The following is an 18,817-nucleotide window of genomic DNA, read 5'->3' on the forward strand; positions in this document are numbered from 1 at the left end:
AAATGAAAGACATGTTTGCACAAGACATCTGCCTGAGGATAACCAACTGAAATGACTGTTATGCTACAATTATTTCAAAACTCTGGGAGGTGTTTTTTTAAAAAAATAATAATATTGGTCGGCAACTGGTGTGTTTGGCCCATGAATGGGCTGTTACATCCCATCTAAAAGTGGGTCATACCAATATTAAGCTACTTCTTTTTTCAGGGAGGAACACGACAGAAGGCACATGCGGGGAACAAAGAAGGAAAATGGGCACATGTGGTTAAAATAACTCTCAAACAAAGCTAAGAGTGGAGTGGAGTTAGGGTCTAATCCTATCCAATTTTCCAACACCAGTGCAGCCGCAATGCAACCCTGAGCTAAGGAAACAAATGTTCCCATACCTTGAGAAGACCTCTGTGACTGCCTCCCCAACACAGGAAGCAGTGCATACACCATTGGCAGAGCAGCACCGGCACTGGAAAATTGGATAGGATTGGGCCCTTAAACTCTAAACAAAGTAGACTGGAGTTAAACACTCAGCGCTAAAAAAGTAAAATTCTAGTGCCCTACAACATATATGCACATCTATGGTATAAGACCCATTACAGAAGACCTTGATAGAGAATCGGTTCAGGTTCAGGTCAGTTCCCTCAAGACAAATTCACTCATATAAACAAAACATAATGCCTGAGTTACTATGGTACAAAGCTCCTCTATGCTGAGCAGCGATTTTCAACCTTTTTCATCTCACGGCACACTGACAAGGCGTTAAAATTGTCAAGGCACACCATCAGTCTTTTGACAATTGACGAGGCACACCATGCTGCCAGTGGAGGCTCACATCCCCCATTGGCCCCACTAATAAATTACCTTTCCCCAAATTCCTGTGGCACACCTGTGGACAGCCATGGCACAATGGTTGAAAATGTCTGATGTAGAGTTATCCGGTACCGACAGTATTCTGATGTTTCATTCTACCTGGGCAGACCAATCTACAATCCAGTGAGGTAGGAACGCTTGATTTGAGTGAATTTAGTCCTGTTTACCAATCCAACCAGCTGTTATGTGGCTGTGCATGTCCAAAAGAAACTAGACTTGCAGATTAACCATACATTCCCACTGACAGTCTAGGTATAACTTCTTAAATGGCTATTTTGATCCCGATGTCTTGAAATCTGGTTTGCTAAGGAGAATCTTCTGGATTGATCCCAGGGAGTTTGATATATAGTGATAAAGGGAAAATGTGCTTCCTAACGAGGGAGGCATCTTTCTGGATTTAGCTCCCTGCCAATTTCCATAATCATCCATTATTACCAATCACATTGACATTATTTTCAGTAACACTAGAACTGGTAAACATTCAATTCAGTTAATAAATTGCAACCTGTTAACGCAGTTAAATAAATTATTTTCTGGTTCTGATGACTGAAATCCAAATGAAAAAAAGGGACAGTGCTCTCTCTCTCAAACCCCCCCCCCCCAATCAAATTAAAGCAAACCTGGACACTGAGATCCATCCTTCACTAGCAGAGCAAAGACACTAACATAATAAAACAATGTGCTGCCTGGAATTACAGATTGGATTTAAATCATTGGCATTCATGGTCTGAACCCTTTGCAGCTACAGAAAGCCCACCATCAAAGAAACATTTCATTTTATGCTGTGCGATATGCAACAGATAACAAGAAAACCAATTTGCAAAGGGGAAACAACAGTAATAATGGAAAGCAGAATGAAAATTTAGGAAGCATTTAAGAATGTGCTCACATTTTCCATTTTTCTCAATAAGTAGTTTTCCTGATGTGGGAAATGCTTGTTGCAGTTCCGATATCAGCTATCAAGATCCTGCACCAAGACTTATCATGTGTAAATGTGGCTGGGTTAATAAGCAATGCATGCAAACCAGATGTACAGTTCAATGATAAGCATTTTTACTCAGAAGTAAGCTCAACTGAGTTCAATGGGACTCATTTCCAATAAGTATGGGTAGGATTGTGCTGCCCAGCTTCAAATAGGTTTGAGCTAGAGGTTACTCAAAACTGCAATTCGTGGAGGATCAAAAGGCGGTAGAGCCCCATAGATAACTATCCAGACTGAATCAAGATCTCACTTTTGAGAGTAATTTAATAGCAAAAAGAAGATCATAGAGTAAATGCAATGCACCCTGCCTTTGATGGTCATTCAAACATTCTAAATAAAATAGAAAAAAGCCAATTACGCAAGCTACAGAGATACAAAATTTACAGATAGCCATAGCCCTGTAATAACGTTTGAGTAGAGATAGGATTCTATGCCTTGGACTACTGATTTTCCCTGTCATTTTCTGAGATGAAGAAGATTTTCTGTGCTGGCCAATTTATGTGCAAATAAAAAAAAATGTAAAGAAAAATACTGCCCTGAATAAACCCTACCAAATTATATACCTTTCCTTGTATTTATATTATATAATTTATTTTGATTTCAGTATTAGGATTTTTAGAGAGCACAAAACACTTTGGCACAAACAAAGATGGTAAAGGACAAGGTACTGAGCAAGGTGAATGGGAGCTGCCACAGGACTCAAAAGAGGCCTGAGGCCTTGCTTTCTTGATGATTTTTCAAGGATAGTTTGTTTTTCTCCTGAGATGACATTTGAACATTCTTAATAAGATACATTTTTTGTTTCATATTCCAGAAGATTCCTTCCATGCTGCACAATCTCTGTAAGGCAAAGCCTTGGCTATTGCTAAGGAAATGTATTCCCAATGGTTTATATGTGGGGCTAAATAAAGCAAGTAACAGAATCTAGAATTGCTCTGGATTTTAAATAATTTTATTTAATACTGACATAATCCATACACACAGGAAAGCATTATGTCCCTGAATACAGAGCAGCTGAATTCTTTGAGTGAATACAGGACTTGGCGACTACATGGGGAGGGTATATGTTATCGAGTGCAGGAGACAACATGTTCCAGAATGTTCCACATCCTTGGCATACATACAACATGAGCATATAAACCCAAAGTTGAGAAACAATAGACCAATCCTATATAAAGTTAGTGCCTCTATTCAGGGATCTTGAGTTGAGGATTACAAAATATGTAAGTAACCATTATATGAAAAACAAAACCTTAGTAGATAACAGTTATGTCAGAATCTTGGCTGTCAGAGCTGACTGAGCCTACGTCTGAGCTTGCATCCAAAGCATCAGTTTGATCCTTAGCAAAGTTGATGAAAACCTGAAATGTAACAAAAGACATCCTATGAAATTTACAGTTTTATGAATAGCATCAATGACTGCCTTAGGTTGAATACTCATGGAAGTTTAAAATTACAGACATCACCCACAAATTCCAAACACAATCTATTGTTCTGCTGCTTCTTATGGAACAATTTGAAATGTCCTGCCTTGTATCAGTAGCGTATCTACCCTGCTACATGCCCCAAGACAAAGGTCCATGACATTGCCACCCTGCACCACAGCACCCCCCACTTATCCATTGCCATGGAGCCTGGTGCAATGTTAGGACTGACTGGGAAAGCATTCTGAGGCTTTCCTGCAGTCTTAAACAGTACTTCTGGGAAACGGGAAGTACTGCTTAAGATTGCGTTGGAAGTCTCAACAGGCTTCCTGCTCAGTCTGGAGCGCTACATGGATGCAGTGCTCAGGGCATGTCCCTCTGCCCCCCCTTCCAGGCCTGTCACTGCCTTGTATATGTACCCTTTTCTTCCTGTTATTAATATAAATAACACAAACATTGTATGAAATCCAAGTCTCTGTGTGCTGCTCAGCTGACATAAAATGGCTTCTTATTTATCTTAGGTCTAGAATCAACAGGTACTGCTATGATATATTACAGCTGATAGCTGAGTTGCACGCTACATTTTTAATATGCTTGAACGAATATTTTTTGTGGTACAAACCCAACGTGTGCATACTACAAACATGAGATGCACTCCTTGACACATTTTTGTTTCTCCATCTTCATACAGCCACCATTGAAAGGGATTCTGCAAATCATTCAGCCACTATGTTGCTTGTCAGGCACACCAGTATCAAAGAATCTGGTTGGTGTTTATCAGACTAAGAGCACAATCCTAACCACACTTTCCTAAGCCTCTTTGAACAAAATAGGACTTACTTCTGAGTAGACCTGGTTAGGATTGTGCCCTTAGCTTTTCTGCTATGGCCTAGGCAGGGACTTGTTCATCTTGACACAGAGAGGTGGGAGTACAGTTGGATAATAATTGCTTTTAGAGCTGTTCAGAAATGCAACAGTTGTGAAAAGCAAGAGGAAAGTGTCGCTGGGACTCCCATGTAACATGGTAATCTATTGAGATCATCTCCTTAGCTATTGCTCCAGGTGCCCTGGCTTCAGAAGCTGAGAGGGGGATTAATGGATACAGAGCCTTCTCTATAATGGTGACCTGACCGTGGAATTCCCTCCGTGGACTCATTTCTCTGCCACCAACATTTTTCTCCTTGAGGTCTGAGTTTAAAACTGCCCTGTTGTCTCAGTCCTTTTGTGGTAAATGATATTGATCTGTTGCTTACTCTTGATATTTTGTTTGCTTAAGTATTTAGCTTATATTACAGGGGTGGCCAAACGGTGACTCGTGAGCCACATTCAGCTCTTTCACATATCACATATATATATATCTTTCACATATAAACCGCTTTGTGAACTTTTAGTTGAAAAGCGGTATATAAATACTGTTAATAATATCATGTGTGGCTCTCAGAAATATGTTGGCTGAGCTCCTTTTTGCAGAATTATTATTATATTTTATGTGTGTCTGGAGTATCTTATATCATTTTAAAATCATATTGTTAGCCAATATGAAGGCTCACTGTGGTGGAGGGGTGAGATAAAAATGTTTAAAATAAAAATAAACAAATACATGTGCAGTGTAATTTGTTTCCTCATAGACTTTCAAGTTACTGGAATAGGTCAGGGATGCTTTAATTATAGGACATGCCTCAGAATAAACAAATGGACCAGATGTCCTGTCAGGGACCTTTCCAGGATTCGTCATTCCTTTAAAAATAGCTCCCCAATTTAATAGCAGTAATAATTCAGTCACAGCACATGTTTGGAATAGAAAATTTCTTACCTCTTCCAGAGTGGTTTGACTCACTGAAAAGTGCCTGATTCTGAAGACGGCTTTGTTGATTTCCAGGAGCTGAAATATATTTGCTACACCTCCTGCAGACATGGGAACATGATATTCCACCATATTCAGTTGATGGTCCTGTGTGAATAAGAAGAGTTACTGCAGGTGGCAAACATCAGGTTCAGAAAGGAGGGGGAAAATGTTTTCAAAAGTGCTACTGTCTATTTGATATGATACACATGATCATGGTTCTCTCATTCTGGCCTCTTTGCAGGCTTCTGCTGATTTTATTCAGAATCCTAACACAGGACTCTTTTCCAATGCCTTTGCTGATCCTAGAGCTCTATGCAACGATTGTGCTATAATGTGCATAAAAATGTTGCGTGATCTTCTGTATGGATACCGAGATGCCTGAGGAACCTGCCGCTAAGTCTTTAAGACTCTGGACATATTTCTATTTACCTTTAGAACTGTATTTGGAAAATTTGACTGTATGAATTCTGTCAGCTTCTCTATGTTAGCTGCACCATTATCCAAATGCATCTTCACAGTAAATCCTTTTCCAAACCTAGGTAAAAAAAGTAACATATATATTTCAGGGAAGACAAAAAAAAGGTGCAGAAAAGAAACATTTTTGAATTGAATGATCCCTCCAGAAAACTGAATGGAAACCATATTAAATTTCTAGTGCGGGAAAAGGACAGCAGATATAAATCTAGATCATTGCCAAACTGCAGAAACCCACATAGCAGAGTGAACAAACACATGGTAAAGCACATATTTTGCATGCAGATTTTAGGTTCTTCTATTTCGAGTTAAAGAATTTTTTAAAAAATATTTTATTTTTTCTGTAAACTTCTTTGTGAAAAGTATTATACCAATATTTTTAATAATAAGAATCAGGTAACAGGTGATGAGAAAGACCCATGCCTGTCACCTGCTACCACTCAGAGTAGACAGTACTGGGCTAGATGAACCAATGGTTTGACTCCATGCAAGGCAATGCAATGAGTTCATATACAGTCCCTGGATGCTATTTAAAATCTTTAAAATCCCAGTTTTTATTTTTTAAAAGGAATATCATCTACTGAGTATGTTGGCACAGCATCTGTGAAATATAGATTCATATGGGCGCCTTTCCTGCCCTGATGCAACCTTTAAAGCCCCTTTCCTGCCTGATGCAGATGAGCTAAAATATTCCACAGCACCCAAATCATTAATAGGACAGAATCATTAACAGAACAGGAGGCAAGTGCTCAAGGATCAAGTATTTGGGCCTAAATGGGGATATATCTGTGCATGAGTGCTGCACCCATGCTAGTACAGATCATGTGCCAAGTATGGTCCTCATGGACCTCATGGTCACAGAAATGAACTCAAAAACATGACACCAAAATGTCAAAGAAACCCTGAGAGTGCATAGCTCCAAATTTCCCTATCCTACTCTATTTAACAGTGCTACAGTACTTAGAACACTGTTTATTTGTGGCTTTTTGTGCCACCATTTCCCTTAACAAGTAGCTGCATTATCAGAGCCAGCCCAGTGGTTCATCTATGCCAGGACTATCAACACTGACTGGCAGCATCTCTCCAGAGTTCCAGACAGGTATTTTTCTCTGCTGTAGCTGAAGATGCCAGAGATTGAACCTGGGACCTTCTGCATGCAAAGCATGCCAGATGTAGGGGAGGGCACCAGGATGAGGTCTCTTGTTATCTGGTGTGCTCCCTGGGGCATTTGGTGGGCCAGTGTGAGATACAGGTAGCTGGACTAGATGGGCCTATGGCCTGATCCAGTGGGGCTGTTCTTATGTTCTTATGTTCTTATATTCTACCACTGAGCCACAGCTCCCTCCTCTTAGTGCTGTTATGAAGCAAAAAGCTCTTAGTTACATGACTCCTTGTTCTGTTGGACAGTACAGTAATCCTGAAGGAAGTGTCATGAGAGAGAGAGAGAGAGAGAGAGAGAGAGAGAGAGAGAGAGAGAGAGAGAGAGAGATATTACCAACCTGTTCTTTATATGCTGCAGCGAACCCAAGCACTGAAACTTCCCATTCACCATGATAGCCAGTCGTGTGCAGAGCGCCTCACATTCCTCCATGCTGAAAACCAAGAAAATGCAACAGCGTCACCAAAAGGCAAAAGAACCTCTGATGGTTCGAATATATGCAGTTCCCTATAGAATATGGATGCAACCTGCACATCAATAGATACTATGATGGGATTTAGCTGTACACATTCCTACTAGTTTCTGAATAAAGAATCTTACCTGAGCAGTCATACATTCTGGGCAGGATGGCACAGCAGCATTGCTGCTTTCTCTGCAGATTTTCCTCTTTGAGGAAGACATAGTGGGCAACCCTATTGGAGCTACCAGTTGGATTACTGGAAGGCTCCCTCAGGATGAAAACACTGGAAGTCAATCAACAGGAGAGGGATGCCATCACTCAGGGACAAGCTAAGCAGGGGAGGGGGCAACTGTCCTATGCATGTCTACTCAGAAGTCAGACCCACTGAGATCAGTGGGACTTACTCCCAGGTCAGTGGGTATAGGATGGCAGCCTGAGGGTTTACCAAACATGTTTGCTCTACTTATCTATGAGTTGGGGAAAGGCAGGTGGGATGAGTCTGCTTTTATACCCAAAAGAGCACTCAGGGGACAAAAGTACCTTTGCCTTAAATGTTGCCTTTTCCTGCATGACCTGCACATTGCTTGTCTACTTTAAGCAGTTTTCTCCCTGCCCTGGTGGGTCCCTGTATTAGAACCAGACTGGAGTAAAAAAAGAAAAGCAGCCAAGCAAGGCAAAGTCAGAAGTAGTTTTGCTTCCCTGTTCCATACCACTCTTTTTGGTATAATAAGTAGATCACCCACTGAGAACAGGCAAATGGAGGGACTGCGTGCTTCACAGAATTGCAGTAGTCCTTAAAGTTTAGCTTCGTGATCTTGAGAGAATCACTAAGGAGTTCTAATCTGACCTTCTGGAGATAATTGCCCTCTGACGTTACAGAATTCAATTTATCCAAGCTGTGTAGAGTAGGATCCACCTGAAGAGAAACTGCCGTGGTCCCCAAAGGTTTATTGTTCGTGGTCCTTTAGACCACCGTCTGCTACACTGGCATAGAAATGACTATAGTATTTAAGTGATACCCGTGCCAGATTATGGATATTTTGAGGAGAAGAATAACAATCTCTTCTTATTTTAGAATAAGAGACAGCAGATCAAACCATAGGTCCCTGTTGTCCTTGAAGGAGAAACAAATAGAAAACTGCCACCTTATCATTTTGACTATGTCATCAGGCAGCAGACAATGTTGCACTTATTGGTTAAGTTGCAAAGTAGCACTTATTGGCTCCAATGGCTATTGGACCTTAAAATAAAAAGCACACACTTGCAAAGCACATGCTTCATGAAGCATGTAGTTTGACTCTTACAGTGCAATCCTAACCTGCACCGGTACAGCCACACACATTGTCTGTGCTGTATCTTATGCAGGTTAGAATGTGGCTGGAGGTATGGGCTAATACCTGTAGTAAAGCCTCAGCTGACCCTATGGGGATTCTCTGATTCATACCAGCTATTTAGCTGGCGCAAATCCGGGAAGCCTGGTGTAAGGGAGGGGAGTTCAGATAGTGTGTGCACTGCTGTTGCTGGTCCTACTCCCTCCCATGCTCAATCCTCCCACCAGTCTGCCCTCTCCTGCCCAAAAACATCCCTCCCCACCCCCAGTATGCCCTCCCATCACCCGCTCCCACCCCTCACGCTGCCCGGTGCAAACCTACCTGTGCCAGCCAGTGCAGGGTTGGGATCTGGTCTGGCTGAGCCAGCAGGGGCCTCTGGGCTGGCCCAGCCAGCTCACAAGTCAGCACAAATGTGCCTTATGGCATGTTTCCGACACTAGGAGCCAGTACAGCATAATCACAGCATTTGGAGATTAGTGCTTAGTTCTGGCTCAAGGTAACTTGATTTGGTTTCTTTTTCCTCTACTGCTGTTATAGTTGCTTTTGTGGATGTCTTTATGATTGTGTTCTAGTTGATCTTAGTATTCCAAGTTGTTTTCTTGTCATTTATTGGCATTTTACTATGTTGTGCGCTGCTCTAGCAGCAGAGAACACGGCACAGAGATTCTAAATAAATACATCCAATTTGTGATCTGGATTGTAGGTAGCTGTAATGTTGTTGCACAAGTGTAGCTGAAACATGATGGCTTATATTCATTTTTATACAGGATCAGTAAAACAGAAGGTATTTCCTAGGGCAATTATGGAAGCCAAACCAATATTTTAATGCTGTTTTTCTTGTCGGTCTTTGGTTTAGAAGCAGTGCATGAACTCAGCTGATGTTTTGAATGCTTTACTGGGAGTGAACATTAATAGGTCTGGAAGTAGATTTTGAACCCTACAGGTAACTAAGTGTTGCTTAAATGTTGGGTTTGAATCCAAACATTTCTTTTGCTTGGGCTCTCTACCTGTGAGAAGTAAGTATCACTGAACACTGGTTCTGTACTTCCTCTGTGATGATTTTCCAGAGGTGTCTCTTAGCATTAGGATCCATTCCAGAGCTTGGTTCATCCTAAAATTAAAAAAAACAAACACTTCTAAATAAGCTCTTATTTTAAAAGGTTATAATGTAATATGCATGCACATTAAGTACCATTGTAAACCCATGTGCAGGCCAGTCTAGTGCATGTTTATTTGGAAGCAAGACCCACTGAGTACAAGTAAACTGCATACAATTGCAATTTTCAAGGTATGAGACAAGGCTGCATGGGGAATCCAATTCTCAGGCAGACAGGCATGGATCAAGGAGAGCCAAAGGCAATGTCATGGTTGAGGACAGACGGGCAATCAGCTGGCAGACTGAGAAGCAGACTTGTATGCAAGAGTTTTTTAAGGCCTGATGCAGCTCGATTGGTTTCTGGGGTCAGCTGCTGCCATCAGGTTCTGGTGTCACCTGATAGTGTTCAGGGTAGCGAGATAGCGTTGCAGCCTACAGAGTACTCTTGAGCCCCAAATCCTTGACACAAGTGCTTGACCTGCTGAGGAACCAGAGCACTGATGGTGCAAGTGGAAGAGCACCAGAGACTGCTGCTGGAGGTGCTGGCCTCTCTCTCTCTCTCTCTCTCTCTCTCTCTCTCTCACACACACACACACACACACACACACACACACAAACACACACATTCTAGTGTCTTTCCGTGCCATAGATGCACATTGTTACAAGAAATCGCAGGAGAAATAATCATGACATTGAAGGCAGATATACCAGTCCAGATGTTTATAACTGGTGCCAATTTGTAGAGAGTTGTTTTTTGTTTTTTTAAATAATGACCGTTGCATTCAAGAGAGGCAAACTAACAAACTGCTGCTTGATCTGAGCACACACTTGCTTTCTGAGTAATATCTGCTTCATTTACTCTGATTAAAACAAGGTTTTTGCTATGAGCATTACATAGACAATAGACCGCAGATGAGCGACTGCATGCTATTGTCCTACAGCAGGCCTCATCAGCAAAATTGCCAGACACTTCTGATTGTATGATTTGTAGTTGTTTGGTGATAACGTATTATTCAAAACAGAAAGAGCACAGCTTGATAGTCAGAAACCAGGCTGCATATGCAGTTGTTCCATGGAGGAATTATCCTCCCCTTCCCAGCTGTGAAGATCTCCATTAATAGTGGAGTTCTTACACTATACTATGGCTGAAGCCCTTCAGTGACAATTTTGCTGGTGTTTCAATCTTTTCAAAGTACATAAGACCTTTTGTTGCTTAGTGGTCCCTTTTGACTTGCATAGTTTTCTGAGCTGTGGACAATGGGTAAGAAGGAATCCAGATGCAATCATGCATCCAATTCAGGACTTCTTTTTGTGCTATGATTTAATAAATGAGCATATGAAGTGTGCACAACAATAACCCGCAGGAAAAAATATGCAGACTGCAGTAACTGAGCATTGCTGCTGTGGGTGGTTGGGGCCCTGGGGCAAAGCTCTGCATTGGGTCCCTCATGGTGTTTCCTGCCTCTCCCGTGATAGTCCTATGCAGTCTATTCAGAAGTAAGCCCAGTTGTGTTCACTGGGACATACTCCTAGGATTGCAGCCTGAAAGTCTCCTGCACTGACACTTAACATAGGGCGAGGCACACAGCTTTTTATACAGCTGATCTGCCTGGAAAGGAAGGTTGACAGTCTGACTCCTGGAGAAATGCGCTGAGGATGAGTTTGTACCATCAACTTCACTGGCAGTGTGGTGTGCATGTTAGGCTTGTCACTTCTGATTTTTCTTCTCATTAATTGGCCAATATGATAAGATAATTATTCAAGGTAGCAATTTCACACATGTAAGTAATCAGCTGATGGCTGCAGTCAAAACATCTAACAGACATGGATGAATGCAATGTGGTCCCCCCTTCCCCCCCCTTCACACAGTGTCTGTATCAATAATGTGACACAAAGGCCACATTATCTCCGGTGAAAGCTTCCAGATGCTTGTAGAAGAATGAGCCTTTGGCGCTACTCCTGCCTGCATGGGAATAAAATACTTTTATATCTCACAACATGGTAGGCACTTCTGCTGAAAGGGGATAGATCAAAAAGGAGAGTGTGCATGATAAAACAAAAGCCAGCAAACAATGGAAGTACAGGATGGGAAACATCCCAAACGATTTGGTTTTGTGAGGGGAGAATGGTGGATAGGCAACAGGATGAATTCATAGCATTGGTGGGAGGAAAGAAAACAGGAAACCCAACTAGAGAAGCTACCTAAGGAGGAGCCCAAAATGAAGGAGGAGGGTGAGTGAAAGAAAAATCAATATTGGAAGGCTAAATAAAGGAATGGAGAATAGGAAAATAACAATATTTCTGTGATTTACTATATTTTTATATTCTCAGATTTTAAACACAGTACCCATTCTAAGCCACAAGTGTGAGTAAAACCAACACATTATGTAATCACATTGTGTTGGCTTTGTCTTCTCCCAATGGCCAAAGTACAGAGTTTGTTGTCCTTTTGCTATTCCTGTCTTTGTCCAAATGTGTACAGAATTCATCATGAGAGAGAGAGAGAGAGAGAGAGAGAGAGAGAGAGAGAGAGAGAGAGAGAGAGAGAGAGAGAGAGAGAGAACTATACAACCTACTTGAATTCAGGGGAAAATACAACATGACAATTTAACAAAAAAATCTGCTCTTTTCAGATGATAATGTTAACAAGCTTAAATGCTAAGTAACAACGACTACATTATTGTTACAGATGCTAAAAAAGGGCCTTCTGGTATAAGGGCATCTGATTCCACAACAGTGTTGAAACTAAGTGGGTCTGATGATCAATCTGTCCCTTGGAAGGGAGACCACCAGGATACCCTCGTAAGAATGCAATATTAATGTAGTTACAAACAAACAAGCACACAAACAGCTGCTGGGAGATCATCTTTTGTGAGGTAGATGGCTTGTTAAGAATCTAACACAATCTGATGGCACATCCTCAATAGGATTTAACAACAACAAAAACTTTAATAGTGCTTAATCACTGGGGGGATATTTTCCTGATTTAGGGCCAAATCCTACCCAATTTTCTTGTGCCGTTGCAGCCATGCCAATGGGGCATGTGCTGCATCCTGTGGTGGTGGTGGGCAATCTTGGAGGCCTCCTCCAGATAAGGGAACATTTATTTCCTTTCCTCAAGGCTGCATTGTGGCTGCACTGGCACTAGAAAGTTGAATAGGATTGAGCCCTTAACTTCACACCTAATGGGAGGGGCTGAGAAACAGCTTGGAACCAGAATCTACAGTTTAGAAGGGGGAAGAGAGAGGGGAACTATAGGTTGGTTGAAGGCAAAGCCTCATAGGACTTCCATCTGCTCTCTTTGGAAGACTTAATGTAGGCTAAATATCCTACTTATTTGAATTGCCTCTATTAGAGTGTTTCTCAAACTGTGAGTCGGGACCCACTAGGTGGGTCACAAGCCCATTTCAGGTGGGTTCGTATTCATTTCAATATTTTATTTTTAATATATTAGACTTGATGCTACCTCGGTATGTGACTGTATTTGGGGAAATGTTACAGACCTGTACTTTTAACAAGCTACTATGTATATTCTTTTAACAGTGTTGGTAAATGGGACTTACTCGTGGGTAAGTGTGGGTAGGATTGCAGCCTAGGATTGTTAAAAATGTTCTTGCTTGATAATGTCACTTCCGGTCGGTCATGGCATCACTTCTGGTGGGTCCTGACAGATTCTAATTCTAAAATGTGGGTCCCAGTACTAAATGTGTGAGAATCACTGTTCTATTATGCTCTGCTCATATATTTGAAAATGTAGCAAATATTTCAAAGGCATCATAAGCCTCCAGTGTTGTCTCCTCCAAGGAAAACTAAACATTGGAACTTCTCACTGCTAGGTGAAGTGAGGAACGCTAGGGAGAAAGCAGTTAGGGATTGTTTTTGCATAGAAAATAACTTGAAAATAAGCCTAAATAAAATATCTCTAATTTCCCAAGTGGGGATTCATTCTTGTCAGACTTAAAAAAAACCCTTCCTACTGGTTGATTTCTGCTTGGAATATAAATTCTATGACTAAGGATGCTGAGCACATCCTCTGGCCTCAGCACAATCTCCTATCTCTTTGGTTGCTGCTCCTGCTGCACGCATTCTGCAAGCCTTCAAAGAAGATGCAGAACCACAAGCCTTTGGCATCATGCCTCAGTCTTGATTTCCCCCTACTGCAACTAAATTTAAGTACATTTAATTGAGACAATCAGACATGCCCTCGCATGCTCACCACTTCTTCCACTCATCCCTCTCTCTGCCTTGTGCCGATTCTAGACTGTAAGCCATCAGGATAAGGAACTGTCATTTCATTCAGTATTAAGTGCCAAATATATTGATGGTGCTAACAAATAAATGATCACGTATTTTCCCCAACACAACATTGATCTCTTACCAGTAACAAAATTGATGGCTTCCCAAGAAGGGCCAGAGCAGTTGACAACTTCCTGTTGGTGCCATAGCTACACATAGATGTGACTCTGCGTTTGTAAGGCATCAGGTTGAGTCGATAAAGAAGCTGAAATACAATCTGTGGATTGTACAAACAAAACAAACAAAAATATTTGTACTGAAATATTGTCATTATGTGTGCCGGTGAGCTGCAAAGGTGATGACAGGACAGCTGACCATTAGCAAAGAACATGTATGTAAATTAGGGCCCGATCCTATCCAATTTCAGCGCTGATGCAGGTGAGCCAATGGGGCATGCGCTACATACTGCAGTGGGAGTGCAGTTATGGAGGCCTCCTCAAGGAAAATAATGTTTGCTCCCTTACCTCGAGGCTGCACTGTGGTTGCATTGGCACTAGAAAGTTGGATAGTGTTGGGCCCTCAGTTCTTTGCTAGCTTTAAGGCAGTAAAACTTTTGTTTTGTCTCTAAGTACATCCCTCTACATCCCTCCCCCCCTTTTAGCTCAACTTCAATGCTAGCTAATCAACCATTTTAAACTTGCATGCATTTAAATCAAACTTTGCTAAATTTACAGCTAACGGAAATCATAGCCCTCTTATTTTTGCTTATCCTGTCTTGCCAAATTAAGCAGTAAGTCATGAACACTAAAACTGATGACATATTTACAGCCACCTTGTTCAAAACAAAATCAGCTTGTGCATTTGCCAAGCCTCTCCACCCACTTGGGGTTAGCAAAGAAGGCAGGTGGATAGGTGCGGGTTAGTGTTCACAAGACCCTCATGTCATTCTTGTGTTTATACAGACATGTAAACAAATTAGGAGTCACTGCATGTTTTTTTGGAACTGTTCAGTCCTGGTTCCTCATCTCCTCCTAGGCACAATTCATTTGATAGACACACTGACCAATGAATGAATACTGATTTAGGGCCTAGTCCTATCCAATTTTCCAGTGCCTGTGCAGCTGTGCCAATGGGGCATGCACTGCATCCTGTGGTGGAGGGCAGTCATAGAGGCCTCCTCAAACAGCATGATGGCAGCACTGATGCTGGAAATTTGGATAGGATTGGGCCCTTAGTCAATTGTCTTTTTGATGCGTGCCCCCACCCCACACTGTGGTTCGAGCAGTTGGTCGTCTTAAATTATTATTATTATTATTATTATTATTATTATTATTATTATTATTATTATTATTATTATGCACAGACCCCCAGATGTTGATGGCTGGGCTTGGCCTGATCAATATTGGGTCCTTCCAAAGGACCTGGGATATTCACATATATTTTTGTATTATTATTAAGAATAGGAGCTCAATCCTATCCTTCTCCCTGCTGGTGCAGCCAGGCCAAAAGCACTCTGTATCTAGTGAGAGGAGGGGAACTGGGAAGCTTCAGAAGGGAAAGGGGATTTAAATCCTCTTACCCCACGTAAACCTTCCAACCTGCAATAGGTCTCCTTGGACCTGCACTGGTGATTCTAGTAGCAGAAATCTGAGGAGAGAAAGGGATGGGGAGGTAGCAAAAATGAGCGATAGGATCTGATGCACACCATCGCTGCCAGATCCAAGTCTCTCAAAACTGCTCCACCTATTCACGACCCCTCCCTGCCCAATTTTGCTCCCATTCCACCTTTCCCCCATCCCCTCCCACCTCTTCCACTGTCTTACCTGCTCCAGTGGGCAGAGGGAGAGCCAACAAGATGGGCAGGAAGGCTCCAGCTTTTTCTCCAGCATCTCAGCAGTGTGCTACTCAGAACACTGCTGACAGGTGCTTTATGACTGCTTTTCAGCAGCCTCCAGCAGTGGAACACGCATTCCACAGCTGGCCAGTGCCCACAGGATTGGGCTGTAAGTATATTTATGTAATGCTTTTTTGTCAAAAAAAGTTCACAAAATTGTTTACAGATTAACAGCCCAATCCTGAACTGCCCGGAGCTGCAGGACCTATCAGCTCCACAAAAGGCTCCTGCCGGATCCAGAGCTTCCCGCGCTACTGCGGGAGGCTCCTCAGGAGAAGGGGACATTTAAAGCGTTGTATATGTATTCAGTACAAAGTATATTCATATCCCACTTCCATTTAAAAAAACGCACACACACACACATACAGAATACATGTTGAAAAGCTACATCAGAAGTTCAAACTATGTTATAAGAAACCTACTGGTAACATGGCTGAGGATTCTTGTGTTGTTGTTTTTTAAAAACAGTGCATGGGAGAACACAAACCATGATGGCATGAAAGTTCCCAACCTCCCCATTACTGTGCCTGTGTCACTCCCCCCCTACTCAGTACCCTATTTAAAAAACAACAACAACAAAACCCATATCACCATCTCCTCACAATGCTTTGTTTGACCCAGAGAGAAATAAATTAGTGACTTCGCCAATTCCCAGCCAATCAATACTATATATAGCAACTTCTGTAGTAAACGGGAAGAGCAGCTTTCCATTGCCCAGTCCAGGGTGAAAATTTGTTCATCTGGTCAAAGTGCAATCAGTGCAGTTGTTCAGCAGACCTACCACTGGAATTGTGTACATCTGGGCACACCATATGTATACTTACCCCTCTTATATGTTTCTCTGGGATGCCGTGCAATCGAGCATAATAATACATGTGTTCTTCCACTGTCAGGAAATCATCAAGGGCATCTTCTTGAGGACAGTAGCCAAAGAGTGACCAGTGTGCATCATCAACATCATTCAAGGATCTGTATAGCAAAAATTAAAATATGTTTTTTGAGGTACTGACAGGTTTCTACTCCTAAAGTTTAAAGTTCAAAGAAAATGGCCCAGAGTATGCAACAATGCTGCATACCCTCCTGCCACCCCTTCCGCCTCTCCCACTGACTTACTTGCTCAGGTGAGCAGCAAGAAAAGCACTGGAGCAGGTGGGAAGGTGCAGGCCTTCCTGCTTGTGCTGCCAGAAGTGCGCTGAGTGATGCACTGTTGGAGCGCCTTTTGTGACTGGCACTGACTGCTTTATGGCAGTCAGTGTCATCACAGGATGCATGGCACCATCAGGTAGCAGGCATAAGATTGGGCAGTAAGTCTGAGAACTCCTCTGCCCCACAAAGCTGAGGCTAGATATAATTTCAGAGCTTGGGGTTCAAGTTTATGTGGCCCAGGAATGCCTTGACAGCTAAATGCATCACATTTATTGTCAAGTTTTTTTTTCTCCATTTTTGTTTGCAGAGCAAGTGGCTTGACTGCTTAATTGAACTCAGTTTTCCTTCCCGTCAGTATCATGCACAGTTTCTCCTTGCTTATGTAAGAATAGTTGACTGATCATTAGCACAGCAGTCACAAGACACTGGCTCAATGTTCAATTCTCTGTCCTATATAAAAGACTTGGAACAAACCTGTATGTTTCCTTGAAAGCAAGTCCAACTGACTTTAACTGAAATAATTTGCAAGCAAGCATGGTTAGAACTTTAACCTACACTTCATACTGCCTTTTATGGAACGAAAAGAATAGTGTATAAGAGTAAAAAACTGAATTATCTGTTGATGCCACTTGCACTCCTCTGTGATTCTTTGTTCTTTTTTAAATCATGTTGGATTTATTATGAATGAGTCCTCCATACCCAGTTTCATCTTGCACCAACAGCCTTCCACTGGATGGCCCAATGTCTCCTGTCAGCATTTTGAAGATGGTGGTTTTCCCAGCCCCATTCACGCCAAGCAAGCCAAAACACTGGATTATGAAGGGAAAAGACCAATAGTTAGTGATAAGGCATTCATAGTTCCTGTAAGAAAACTGTGAGAAAACATAGAGATAGCAAAGGATTTGAAATGCAAAATATGATACATTTGCAGAGTTTTAAAATCCAAATTGTAGTTTTTGATGTAGTGAAGCAATCACTTCATCTGGAATCTGAAATTGGGACAGTTCTGAGTGTTCTGTGTCATGTGCTTTTCCTGAATGCAGGAACAGGCTCTCAGCTTAGAGTTCCAGTATAACATTATGACCATTTTGGAACACACAACAAAAGCCTGATCCATTTTTGTGAGTGCATACTGAGGTCTGGGTGAGCTGATAGAATATAATATTATGCAACAGCTACCCAAACTCTCAGGGTTGGGTTCCAGCAAGTTTGGATCAGGGTGACCAGATACAATGAAGGACAGAGTGCCTATATCTTTAACCACTATATAGAGGAGGGAATTTTGGCAGGTGCAGCTTTTTAAACCCTTTCATTTTGAGATGCACCTGCCCGAATTCCCTCTTCTATACAATGGTTAAAGGTATAGGCACTCTGTCCTCCACTGTATCTGGTCTCTCTGGTCTGGGCCAGTCTATGAATGTATCTTGATGTAGTAGTGGTGTTACAGCACAATCCTATGCAGGTCTACCTAGAAGTCAGTCCTGTAGTATTATATGCCCAGGCACTGAGGTAAGATGTCTTAGCATATTTGGCATCAAGGACAAGTCAGGCACACCTGCGCAGTTTGGGCACACTCAACTGCCCTTGAAAATATGTTGGGTCATTGAACTCTGTGCCTGTGAGCAGCAGAATGCTAGGAAGAAGAATCTTATCTAGGAATGTGTTTGCGGTGAAGCTAGAACTAGCTAGTAGACAGCCGGTATGAAAAGTAGTATCCTTGTGGAATTTTCCCAACTACGTAATCTTATATCATGTGTTTTGAGACTTAATAAAAGGCTGGGTCAGGAGCTGGGAGGGAGCACTTCACTTCTCCCTTGATTTCATTCTTGCTCCTGCTTCCAGCACTTTCAACCTCTCTGAAACCTGTGTCTGTTGTCTAATTCTTGCCATGGCTTTTCTGCCACA

The 18,817-nt window shown here is 41.9% G+C and overlaps 1 protein-coding gene across 1 annotated transcript in view; it reads right to left on the minus strand.

The window, feature by feature from the left end:
* Positions 1 to 3,099: 3,099 nt before the first annotated feature.
* Positions 3,100 to 18,817, minus strand: part of ABCA12 (ATP binding cassette subfamily A member 12) — a 142,887-nt gene continuing 127,169 nt past the window's right edge. The window contains exons 46-53 of the mRNA XM_066622088.1: positions 17,612 to 17,721; positions 16,591 to 16,735; positions 14,015 to 14,149; positions 9,548 to 9,651; positions 7,090 to 7,182; positions 5,546 to 5,651; positions 5,084 to 5,221; positions 3,100 to 3,207 (exon numbers count right to left, since the gene is read on the minus strand). Coding sequence (XP_066478185.1) covers positions 3,100 to 3,207; positions 5,084 to 5,221; positions 5,546 to 5,651; positions 7,090 to 7,182; positions 9,548 to 9,651; positions 14,015 to 14,149; positions 16,591 to 16,735; positions 17,612 to 17,721 — 939 coding nt within the window. The remainder of the gene's footprint in view (positions 3,208 to 5,083; positions 5,222 to 5,545; positions 5,652 to 7,089; positions 7,183 to 9,547; positions 9,652 to 14,014; positions 14,150 to 16,590; positions 16,736 to 17,611; positions 17,722 to 18,817) is intronic.

Source organism: Tiliqua scincoides, chromosome 1 (assembly GCF_035046505.1).
Source record: "Tiliqua scincoides isolate rTilSci1 chromosome 1, rTilSci1.hap2, whole genome shotgun sequence".
Taxonomy (NCBI): Eukaryota; Metazoa; Chordata; class Lepidosauria; order Squamata; family Scincidae; genus Tiliqua; species Tiliqua scincoides.